Below are 12678 nucleotides of genomic sequence, written 5' to 3'. Positions count from 1 at the left end.
CATTTTTAAAAATGTACTTGTGGTAGTTTGAATATAACTGTCTGGCATAATCTTGTAAAGAGAAAGGTACTATTAGGAGGTATGGCTTTGTTGGAGTGGGTATGGCCTTTTTGGAGGAAGTGTGTCTCTGTGGGGACTGGCTTTGGGGTTTTCTATGTTCAAGAAACCACCCAGAATCTCTGTCAACTTCCTGTTGCCTTCAAAATGTACACTCTCACCTCCAACATCACATTTGCCTGCAAGCCACCATGCTCCCCGTCATGATGATCAAGAACTGAACCTCTGAAGAATTAAATGCTTTCCTTTATAAGAGTTGCCATGGTCATGGTGTCTCATAGCAATAAAAAATCTTAAAACAATATGGCAATTTCATAAGCAATAATGATTTGAGGCCCCTATCTCCACCAGCAGTTTTATTTCATGAGGATTTCATTATAAATTAGTACTTACTCAAATCTTTGTCAATTTTTATTTTTGTTTTCTTTTGAGCATGTGATTAATTAGAGAATCTATAATTTCTAAGAACTTGGACCTTGATTGAGAACATGAATCTAAAACTTTACAATAATCAAAAGATTGATAGCATGCAGACCTTACTTAAGGACAGGAATGCCCAAAGTAGACAGGAAGAGGAAAAGAATTTTAAAAGCCTCTGTAAATGTCTGAAGGGCTGCAGTTGCCATCAAAGCCAAATCTCCGAGGAATAAACGGACCTCTTTAGGAGCTACTCCTGCCCCCAAGACCATCTGCTGACAGCCTCAACCCTCAGGCAGCTGCCTGCGGTGGTTGCTAACGTATGAAGCCCTCTTTACAACCCCCTTTACATTCCTCTTTATCGGGGGAACCTGAGCAATCCTCAGCAAGCTGGAAATTAACCCGACCCTGAGCGAGGCTTCTGGATGTCTCAGAGGAGCCCATTTTGTCCAGGACTGCCCAGTGGGAGGAATGGAATCCCACCGAACCCAGCAGTGTGTAATGCATCGATATTCAAGGAAGGAAGGGCAGGAATGTGAGCTCAGATGTACGTCTTTGTTTATAATAGTCCTCCACACTTGTGATCCCATTTCCTCCTTAATTAATCAAGAGGGATCCTGTGCCAGCGTAGTCGATGCTATCACATGCTGCTGAACTCAGAGGACACTTCTGACAGATTTCCAGAGAGGTTTTGCAAACACTTCCAAAATTGTTTGACTCCTAGGGCACCAGTAACTGACATTATGAAAAACTCGCATTTTTTGAGTGATTGTGTCTATCAGAAGAAATTAACTTTGATATTTTTCATAGCGCTCACAGGCAATATTTTGCAATCGGTCTGTTGACTACATGTCAAAATTGGGGGAAGGGATAGACTTTAAAGCCTAAAGCAGTGGCGAATAAAAAAGAATTTCTATTTGTCTTACTTCAATAAATTATTCAGTGCTGAGCCCTGCACCTTTTTATCTGGTCTAATGGCATGGAGCAGAAGGCTGCGTCTCTGTCCACATGACTGATTTTCGCAGTTCTAGAAACATTTCTTTACTTGATGTTCTGAAGGTTCAAACAAATGCCTTTGCCTGCTAACGAAGTTCATATTATTAAAAACAAGGAGAACTCATGTTTTCAAAGCTCATCATTTAGTATTGAATAACCAATCGATGAGGGGAAGAATATTTCTGCTCTCGTATTTTTTAGTTGCCTTTAGTTATTTGTGTAGGATTGAGGTCTCATACAAATAACATTACATAGACTAGCGGGTTGTACTTGTTCATGTAGCAAACACACACACACGCAAAGCATGCAATGTACCAATTAATGAGAAAAGAGACCATAAATTTGAGAGTGAGAAAGTAGGAATATATAGGAGGTTTGAAGGGAGAAAAGAAAATGATGTAATTATATTATAATCTCAAAAATAAAGAAAATAATTTGAAAATATTAATCAAACTAATAGTCATTAAAAACAACAACCAGTGCAGTGGTACATGCCTTTAAACATGGCACTCACTGGACAGAGGCAGGAGAATGAGGGCAACCTGTTGTACACAGCAAGTTCCAGGCCAGTTAGAGCTACAAAATGATACTTTGTATCAAAATAAAATAAAATAAGAGAGCATGCCTCAGAGTGTCCATTTATTTTGTCTTTATATGATTAAACAGTTATAGATTAAAAAGTATAATTTTAATAAGATATGTAAACATGTAAGTTATGTAAATCTTATGTATGTAAAATGTAGGTAAGTATATAAAAAGATACACACTAAGATGTGTAAAATATAATTTAATTTTTGTTTCAGTAGACTAGTTTACTGACTTAATATACATTGTATGCTAATGTAGTTTCATAGTTTTTCTCCCAGTATGGGGATAGAGAACAATAATTAATTAGCCTTTCACCATCTGGATCATATTTCCTCTGGGTTTCAATGTTTCCATCTAGAAATGAAGAACTGATCAGACAATTTTCTCGGGGTTCTTCCTAACAGTTATAGAAGGAAAGGAGGCTCAAGCTGTCAATCTCTCAGAACATTGTTATTACCTGCAGGAAGGTAGAGATCTTGTCACTTGTCTATGAAATGTGACCAAATAGCAACTCTATTGAGGGCTACAGACGTTTACCTGAGAGGAAGCCTAAGCCGCTTTTGGACAATTTGTGCACACACACTGTATTCTCCTATAAATGGTAGGGTCATCTTTTAAGGTCAAGGAAGCAGAAAGCTGAGCACATGACGCAATCTAGTACTTTCCATCCTGGCACTTGGAGAAGAGAGGAAGAAACATACTGGTGTCCTTTGCCACTAGAGATGTCCCTCTGCTGTGATGAAACGGGTCCTGTCAGGGTTTAAAAACAGAATACCGTCACGGAGATGGCACCGAATCGTGGCAAGAAATGCTTTGAATAGTTTCCACCCTCACAGGCTCCCCTTCCCACTCACACCCTGCTTCTATTTAAATCCCAAGCGCCTCTCTCTCACACACGTTCCCTCCTTAGCCAGGGCCCAGACTGCCGGCAGAGAAGAGACAGGTAGCATGGCTCCAGGAGAAAATGAAAGGGAGGCGGGGCCCGCCAAGAGTGCCCTCCGGAAGGTACGCACAGCAACCCTGGTTATCAACTTGGCTCGCGGTTGGCAGCAGTGGGCAAATGAGAACAGCACCAGGCAGGCTCAGGAGCCTGCAGGCTGGCTGCCTGGAGCGACCAATGACCCACCGCACACTCCTAAGCCAGTGGCATGCCCCAGTCCCCACCAGCATGCCTCCGAACCTCCATTTCCAAAGCCAGATGGACATGGAAGTGGACAACCCTCAGAGGACGCCTCCGAGGTCTCCCACATCAAGAGGAAAGAGGTGACCAAAACAGTTGTCAGCAAGGCTTATGAGAGAGGAGGAGATGTGAACTACCTGAGCCACAAGTATGAGAACGATGGGGGTCTGTCTGAAGCTGTTCAGCCCGAGAACGACATTGACAGGCTCCTCCTCAGCCGTGACTCGCCAACGCGGAGAAGAAAATGCACTAATCTGGTGTCCGAGCTGACCCAAGGCTGGAAAGTGATGGAACAAGACGAGCCCACGTGGAAGAGTGACAGCATAGACACGGAGGACAGTGGCTATGGAGGGGACGTGGAGGAGAGACCCGAACAGGAAGCGGTGCCAGTGACTGCGGCCAGGATCAAGCGCCCCTTGCCCTCCCAGTAAGTGATTGTATCCTCCTCTCGTTGTGCCTTGATTACTAAGAGTTCCAGCCAGCAGCAGAAATACGGAGGGAAGGATTGCTAGTTAAACTGAGTCCTTTAGGGCAGGCACACCTCTGGCCTGAAAGGAGAGTGCTAATTTAGGATGTGTCCCTTCTAATCCGTGCTGTTTACTGTCTCGCCAACAAGTGGGACCAGAAGTCAGCACTATTCTCCAGCTTTCTGAGTTCAATTTGTATGTCGATCCCTTTTTTAGGATGTGTATAGTATAGGGTCAGAAAAGAAGACACCCAGAAACTAAGACACACCAAAGTCACAGGAACAATAAGAAGGGCAGCAGAAAAGGCTGATTCGGAGCTTGTCTTCACACATTCCCTTAGCATAAAGCCAAATGTCAGCTTAACTGATCTCAATGACCTCCAAAGTACAGGGTTTTAGGACAACTATGTTGAAGGCTTTAAAAGAGACAAAATAATGGCTTTTGTGTGCGTGCATGTATGTGCGTGTGTATATGTGCAAGCCCATTTGCACACAAACCCCTACACGGGGATGTGGAGGTGGGAGAAGTATGGCCCTCCACTTTTCTATACAAGACAAGGTCTCACTGAGCCGGAAGCTCATCTGGCTGGCCAGTGAGCACCAAGGAATCTGTCTGTCTGCTTCTCAGTGCTGGGATTACAGAATTGGCCATGCCTATATGTGTTTTTATTTTATTTTTATGTGACGTCTGGGGTTTCAAGGTCAGGTCTTCATTTTTGCATAGCAAGAACTGTTACCCACTGAGCCATCTCTCCATCCTAGCTTGATGAATTTACTTCCTGCTCCCTCCCCCCATTCTAGTAAAAAGAATGTTTTCCTTGGACTTTGAATCGGTTACCTATTTGTAGGAAGAATCAGAAGCTTGGATCTCAAGCCTGTTAGAAAGGAGAACAGAGATCATAGCTGCTGACCAGCAACAAAGGTCCTGCCTTTTATATGGTAATCCTGGCATGTGTGATCCCGATGATCCAATCAACACTGAGTCCCTGGGTAGTGCCATGCACAGAGGAGCAAGACTCCCCAGCATTTCCCTGTGTTGTGGGGCAGGGAGCCGAGGTTCTAAGACAGTAGGTCACTGCCTGTCCGGTGCGGGCAGTACAGCCATCTCTTTTCATAAATATCCCAAATACATTAAAAAATATCCCAACTGTATTCATAAATATCCCAAATACGGGCTAGGAAATTCACTCTTAGGCTCCGTGTCATATTGAAGCTGGGATTCGGGTGAAGGACATTTATTAGAGAACTTTCCAGAACCATTCCATGCATACAGATTACATATAAAACACCTTGGTTTATTTTCTGTTCATTTTATTGCCATTTAATAACACCCAAATAGTTACTCCCCAAAGGAGAGAACCTTGATAAAATTGGCTCCCATGTTGACACTACTCTACTAATGAGCTGCATTCAGGTAGGAAAGCAGCATTAAGAGCAAGCCGGTTTTAGAGTGAACAGATTAGGAAGAATGTTTCTGCTAATAAAGCTAAACTTTCCAAGGTACTTTGCCTATCACATCTGTACAATTAATCATTTTGCATATTCTCAGAGAGGAAATATTGTTGGCTATGAGAAACTGCACAGGCCGAGAACATTTGAGTGAGTTCAGTGCTGGTCTCCTACACCATGGGTGGCATGGTAATTGCCTTGCTGTCCATTTATACTGTATTATCTTTGCAAAGATCAACCTAAAGCAGTGGTTGTCAGCCTTCCTAATGCTGCGACTCTTTAATACAGTTCGTCCCATTGTGGTGACCCCCCCAACCATAAAATGATTTTTGTTGCTACTTCATAACTGTAATTTTGCTACTGCTATGAATCAAAAGGTAATTATCTGTGTTTTCTGATGGTCTTAGGTGACCCCTGTGAAATGGTTGTTCAACCCTCAAAGGGGCCACAACACTCAGGTCGAGAACCACTGATCTAAACCCTTTTCACCTGAAACTTTAAAGCATACAATAACATGATATTATTGTATTCAATGACCTAAAAGATACCTAGGACATCAGAATTTCTAATTCCAATTTAACCCTGGCCCTTTCATACTTTTAACAGCTCAAGATACAAAAACATCCATACAAGATGTTGTTGGCATGGAAAAGATCCTATGTGGCATATGCCTTCCAAGTGTTTTACAATTTTAAAATAGACTTATTTATTTATTTAGCTGTTGAAGGCAGGTTTATCTGTGTAACAACCCTCCTGTCCTGGAACTCACTCTGTAGACCCTGCTGGCCTCAAACTCACAGAGATCCACCTGCCTCTGCCTCCTGAGTGCTGGGATTAAAGCAGTGTGCTATACATATGGCTATACTTATTTTCTAATTTTTGTTTTGTTCCATTTTCTCTTATTTCAGGGAATCACAATATGACAATGAAATGAGATTTAGACAATGCTTTATTAAAAAGATAATGGCTTCTTCATAGATTTATTTCCAAACCAACATTAACTCTTATTCCAAAACAATATTAAATTCCAATACTTAGGGCACCTAAGTTCCAAAATCAAAGAAGAAAACAGAAATTACACCTTAAAAACCAGAAAGTCATAGAACATGAAGTTTAAAGAAATCACTTCCTGATGCTAGCATAAAGTTTTCTACTATGCCTTTTCCCTTTATAAAAATTACAAAATAAGAATACCCACATAAGACTATTTAAGGAGGTCATGAGTTCAATTGGTCATCTGGATGTCAATGTAATATTTTTCATTTGTGCGTAACATCATTGAATTCTTCAGCCTGGTGCCTCTATACTTTAGTTGCAAATGCAACTTGATGTTACCTGGATTCTCTTGGCAAATGTCTTTTAGGGTACGTTTCCCACTATGCAACGGCTACCCAAAGAGCGCTTAGGTAGTATCATTAAGGACAGATAGAGTAGCTAAGCAGCCAGGAGTTAGCTTCCAAGTTTGTGTGAATGAGACTTTACTGCATCACACCTTCAGAAATATCACATGCTTTGTAACTGGATGGATGCTCATTTTCAAATACGCCACAGATTTTTTTTTCTTTGAGCTAGCTACAATCATTAGATTACACCTGTCTTCATCACTGAGCTCTCAGAGATACGTGTACTGTTCCAAGATTTTGCATTCTACACTAGGAAGGTGAGCAGGCAGCTGATGGCGTAGGGGTGACAGCTCTCTTCAGTGGGGCTGAGTAAAATCTTGTCCACTTCAATGTGTTGTTACTTTTAGAACTGTTTCAAACTTAAGGGATTGCAATAAGCTTGTGTTGTATAGTATTGTTTGCTGTTTTCCCCAGTTAACCTTGCCGCATGTTCTTCTCCATACGGCTATGAAAGTGTGATCAGAGCCTTCCCTTCCAATCCTAAGAGACAGTGAGACCGGTCAAAGGACTTTCTGAAACATCAACATGGGAGTTAGTGAAATTTCGCCATCTAGTGGAAGCTGTTTCTTTCTCTGATGACTTTATTGTACTTAAACAGTTCTGGTGTCTGCACTTGGTGGGCTGCATGAATATCTTCCTTATGGAAGGAGAGCAAACATTTGTCTCCTGGCACCAGGACGATGCGATGAGTGTCATCAACTCAGGGATATCCTGACATAACAGAGCTTGGGACCACAGGGGTAGGGGACTGGAATACCTTAGAAACAGTTACTGTGATTCACTGGCCCACTTGCCATCTGAGCAGAATTTAGCGAGTTTGTACATTGACAGATAAACCTGGTGCACTCTCGAGTTGAGAGCAGTGAATTCTGAGTGCTCGGAGTCCCGTCATGCCTCTGATAGATAACTTGTATCTTCAGTCCCTATGCTTCCAGACATGAGGCCACTTAGTGCTCTGCAGAATAAAGGTGGCTGGCTGCCTTAGGAAGATGGGGTATTTTTTTTTTCTTTTACAAAGAAAAACAAAGTGATAAAGTCTACCAAATTGGAGATACAGAAGCAACAGAGGAGTTTTCCAAGTACAAAATTTAGTGATTTGGAAACTGAGTCTGCATCTTTTATCATAATGCATTGTTTCAAAAACTGGGTTTGTAGTTCTAATGAAACAATGCATTCCAAAATTCAGGGGAACACACACACACACACACACACACACACACATATCCTCATCTCCACCCATGCAGGCACACACACACAGTCTTTGAAAATCAACCATCATTACATGCTATCACTAAATGCTGGTGTCATATCACACTCATTTTTAGCTTCGGTTTTGCAGAATTCTTCCTCTGCTATACACTAAAGCAGTTTTGTTTTGTTTAGTTTCTTTTTCCTGAGACAGTGTTTCTCTGTAGCTTTGCAGCTTGTCCTGGAACTCGCTCTGTAGACCAGACTGGCCTTGAACTCACAGAGATCCTCCTGCTTCTACTTCCCCAGTGCTGGGATTAAAGGTGTATGTCACTACCGCCTGGCCTCAAGTAGTATTTCTTAAGAGTTTCATTCTGACCTCATGTGGTGTCTTGGCTTCAAATTCCAGTTTTAGTCTTTCATTTAATAGTTTTGTCTTTAGGGCAGTCTGTAATCTTCTTGGCTTCAGTTCCCTCATCGCTACAGCTGACTGAAATATTACCCATCATTCAGTATTCTTACTGTCAGCAAGTGTTTTCTGTTTGTGCAACCTGATGTCTTAAAAAATTGTGTACATTACTAACACTCATGTAAATCGGCTCTCAAGAGAAAAAATGCACACAATTCTGCAGCGCACAACATCTGTCTGCGCTCTATGCGCTACCATACAGTTCCTGAGCTTCCTGACTGCGCTCTATGCGCTATCATACAGTTCCTGAGCTTCCTATCTGCGCTCTGTGCTCTACCATACAGTTCCTGAGCTTCCTGTCTGCGCTCTATGCGCTACCACATAGTTCCTGAGCTTTGGGCAAGGGGCTGGAGGTTGAAACACACAAACACACACAGAGACAGAGACACGGACCTCTAGTCACTGGTACGAAGCCCTTTATTCAATAGCATCATGGAGGCTTATATACCCAACAGTGAAGTGGGCCAACAGGTGAAAACCTCATCCTCTGATCCTCAAGGCCAAGGCAACACGTGCTCATGAAGCAGAGCTGGTAAACAACTTTGACACAGCTTTCAGTAACTCAAATCAGAAGGAAAGTAAAGATCTCTAGCAGGGAAGAGCAGCTGGAGGCCAGGCCTCCAAACGGTCCCCACACAATTCTATACATAACTACTCCAGTCTGTATAGTAGTACCAAATAAATGTTTGGGAAATAACTAGTTTCAGAAGCCCTGAGAACTGGTTCCAGCTCAGGAATGTTCACAACATAAAACGTATTAGAAACATACTTTTATACTATAGGTGAGCGAGGTTTTGGGTTTTTTTTTAAACATGAGTTTATTATCATTAGTGTTTAATCTATCGATGTTACAGAAAGCAGCCTAGGATATAAAGTAAGAATGATGGAAAATTTTCCCTTTTTCTTTGTAAGTAATAACATGCATTTTTGTCATAGCAGGTACTATAAAGACTTACCACTCAGATGCATGCACACGGGAGGCACAAAGGGAACAGACCCTTGCTGATTGTGTGTCAACCTTGCTTCTCCATCTTCTCTCCTTCAGGGCGAACAGATACACAGAGACACTCAACTGTAAGGCGCACCGGAAATACAGCCAAGTGGACAGCCTGAAAGGGAGGTGGCAGCAGTGGGCCGATGAACACATACAGTCGCAGAAGCTCAATCCCTTCAGTGATGAGTTTGACTATGACCTGGCCATGTCCACTCGGCTTCACAAGGGAGACGAGGGCTACGGCCGTCCCAAGGAGGGAAGCAAGACAGCCGAGAGGGCCAAGCGCGCCGAGGAACACATCTATCGGGAAATCATGGAGCTGTGCTTCGTTATCCGCACGATGGCTCGCCACAGACGAGATGGCAAGGTCCAGGTGACCTTCGGAGAACTCTTTGATAGATACGTTCGCATTTCAGATAAAGTGGTGGGCATCCTCATGCGTGCCAGGAAACACGGACTGGTGCACTTTGAAGGGGAGATGCTATGGCAAGGCAGAGACGACCACGTTCTGATTACTCTCCTTGAGTAAGTTCTCAGGGAAATCAACTTAGATAAGTAATGTAGTAAAAGTAATACAAAGGCAAGCTGTGCTGGAATGTTATGTTATCAATATTAAATGATTTTTTACAAATGACTTTTGGTACTATTTCTGAGGTTACGACATAAAGATTGCAATAAAACACACTCAGAACATTTTAGAAGTATACAGATTTTAATACAAACACAGTATATTGATATTTGAAATTTCACTTCCCTTTTTAGACAAAAACATTTGGCCTTCATTGATGAAATTATTACAGATTTAAAAATACAGGTTTAAAAAAGCTGACCTTTAGATAACGTAGAACAACATCACAATATCAGTCATTTTTAGGGGCAAAATTCATTTAAATTGGATAAAATTTAATTGCCTTTTTTTCTAAAAAAATAAAAATAAAAAGATAATCATTGGGCTAACCTAGCTTCAAAGTCTCAAACTCTATTTCGCTAAGGGTGACTTCAAACTCCTGATACGTGGGCCTCTAACTCTTGAGTGCTGGGATTGGAGGCTTCTATGTGATTATTCCCACTTAGAACATGTGAGGACTCAGACCCAGAGCCTCAGACCTGCCCAGGAAGCACACTCTTACTTACCAGAATATTCCTCAGTCCTTTCAAAAGTTACAGGATCACCTGAGGTGCATAAACAAAAGTAGGTACTCACTAAGACGCTGAAGTTCCTCCAGTCAGCTTTTCTCTTCCAACTTGAGCAAGTCGCGTAGAAACAGATGCCGTCGGCGGCCCCATGACCAACAAAGACAGTGCATGAGCAGGGAGTGGAGGTGGGGGGCTCAGCTTCATCAACAAGGTTGATTTTTGCCTAAAGCCTTGATGAGTAATGCCTGCTTCCATGATGCAACAGATGCGCAACAAACAAGAAATACAGAAATTCTATGAAGTGGATTTTTCACTGGAGAAAATCTTACAGAACCACGGAATTTAAAACTGATACATTTTCCCTTTCTGTACCAACAAAGAAAAGGCCCCAAAACATAAGTCTCTCTCTCTCTCTTTCTCTCTCTCTCTCTCTCTCTCACTCAACACACAGCTACACACAAATACAAAACAAAAATCAAAGAAAGCTGCTAAAATTAAAAGTTATACTTTGCGTTAAATACAAAAAGGTTCAATTATATTTCAAAATAACGGAAATCCATAACTGCTCCATGTTAGACAAGCTACAGATTAAACTAGAGATTGCCAAGAATGATTGCTTCAAACAGAGAATTCCAATATTTTAAAGGAAACATATACCTTTTTTCTATACTTTTTGAGTCATTAGTCATGACTAGTATTTCTAGTGAAATTCCCTATGCACAACACACACGTGTGTTGTCACTGGGAAGAACACAGCAGAGTAAGAGCTGCTACATCTTTGTTATTTTGTATGATTATCTGGGTTAGATTCCAAACCATCTCTTTTCTTGGGAATAAAACAAAACCAGAGTTGAAGCTGCGATATTCCTAGAACCAGCATCTTATCCAAGGCTTCAGGAGCTCACATGTCATCAGCTCTGCAGGTTACAGGATGGCATGATCCAAAGGTCTGCTTGTCTGAACTCAAGAATACCCTGGGAACCCTTTCCCTAGTGTGTGGCAAAGTGAGATCACATCCATACCCTGCTTGGCTTCTGTCTTTCAAAGATGTTGCTTTTCTGATTCTCAGCATTTCTCATGGTACAGGAATCATTCTAGGTGTGCTGGGATTCTGTAGGACCGAGAACTCTTACCCCTTCTGCTAAGAAAGCAAACAGTCATTAATTCTTCTGGATAATACATAACGAGTCAGAAACTAGAATCCTTGGAGAGAAACGCTATGCATCAGGGGCCTCCGAGCAGGCAGCCTGCAAGGCTTCACCACAGCACTCTAGCAACCTAATGGGTTAACTATTTGTAGACTTTTTTCTTACCTTATTCTATTTTATTGTGCTTAATACTGAATTCTAAGACCATTAGTCATATAATTTTTCCTGACATTAAATTCAAAAATATTCTCTCTAAAGGACAGGGAAATTCAGACTTGAAAACTTAAAACATTTTCACCGAAAAGAAAACATGGAAAGAAAGCTCAGCAAACAAGCTAATATAATTATAAAGGGAAGACCTATTATAACAAAGTCCATAAAATAATTAGATCGTATCGCATATAGTTCTATATCCCTAGTAGCATGGACTTTATCTCCCAAACCCCAGGGTTTTCCTTTCGGTTTTCAGTCCTCCCTAGTGTCTGTACCGACAGGCCCTTTATGGCCTCCACCTGAGTATCTGCAAGTTGCTGATGCCTGATTCCCAAGCTCGTTCTCCTCCCTCTGCTCACTCCCTGAGAAGGGAAGCTCTGAGCCTGGGGTAATTTATCCTCCCATGCGTGTAGCAAGATGAGATCATAGCCACACTCACTGTTTGGTTTTGGTTTTTTATTCCCTTTGAAACACCAGCTGCTGTCCCAATTATCAGCAGAAAGAAAGTAGAATTATCAGAGCCATTTCTTCATGGCAGTTATAATTCTCTGAAAGCTAGGATTTTTGTTACACCCCTTTCTGCTCAGTCATTTCACTGAGTCACCGTAAGATAAGCCACGTGGCCCGGGCTGAAGTGGACCCTCAACACAGATGTCCCCACCTTATTTTTGGTACCGAGGACATTTCCTTGTGCACAATCGATGGCTTTTAATTTATAAGCCGACCTGAACTACTTCAAGTTTTCAGAGACGTTTCTATCATCACAATGTATTACCTCCTGCTCTGATATGCGGCGCATGCCAGAACCTGACAGGATTACATCATACCTAAACTTTTGTAACTTCTACTCCCCAAATTTCTCTGGAAGGTAAAATTTAAGCAATAGAGAAATACATATGTGTAGTCAGAGGTTGCTCGTTCGTTTCCTGGTTGCACAGACTCAAAATAATCAGACAGAAACTAGATTAATTAC

At 41.8% G+C, this 12678-nt stretch overlaps 1 protein-coding gene across 1 annotated transcript; it reads left to right on the top strand.

Moving 5' to 3' along the window:
* Positions 1-2831: 2831 nt before the first annotated feature.
* Positions 2832-10131, top strand: Abra (actin binding Rho activating protein). Its single transcript, XM_057792047.1, has 2 exons — positions 2832-3665; positions 9259-10131. The coding sequence occupies exons 1-2, from the start codon at positions 3007-3009 to the stop codon at positions 9734-9736; spliced, it is 1137 nt and encodes a 378-aa protein (XP_057648030.1). The 5' UTR covers positions 2832-3006; the 3' UTR covers positions 9737-10131.
* The last annotated feature ends 2547 nt before the right edge of the window (positions 10132-12678 follow it).

The sequence above is a fragment of the Chionomys nivalis genome, chromosome 17, assembly GCF_950005125.1.
Source record: "Chionomys nivalis chromosome 17, mChiNiv1.1, whole genome shotgun sequence".
In the NCBI taxonomy this organism is placed as follows: domain Eukaryota; kingdom Metazoa; phylum Chordata; class Mammalia; order Rodentia; family Cricetidae; genus Chionomys; species Chionomys nivalis.
This window is presented reverse-complemented; position numbering and strand designations above follow the sequence as displayed.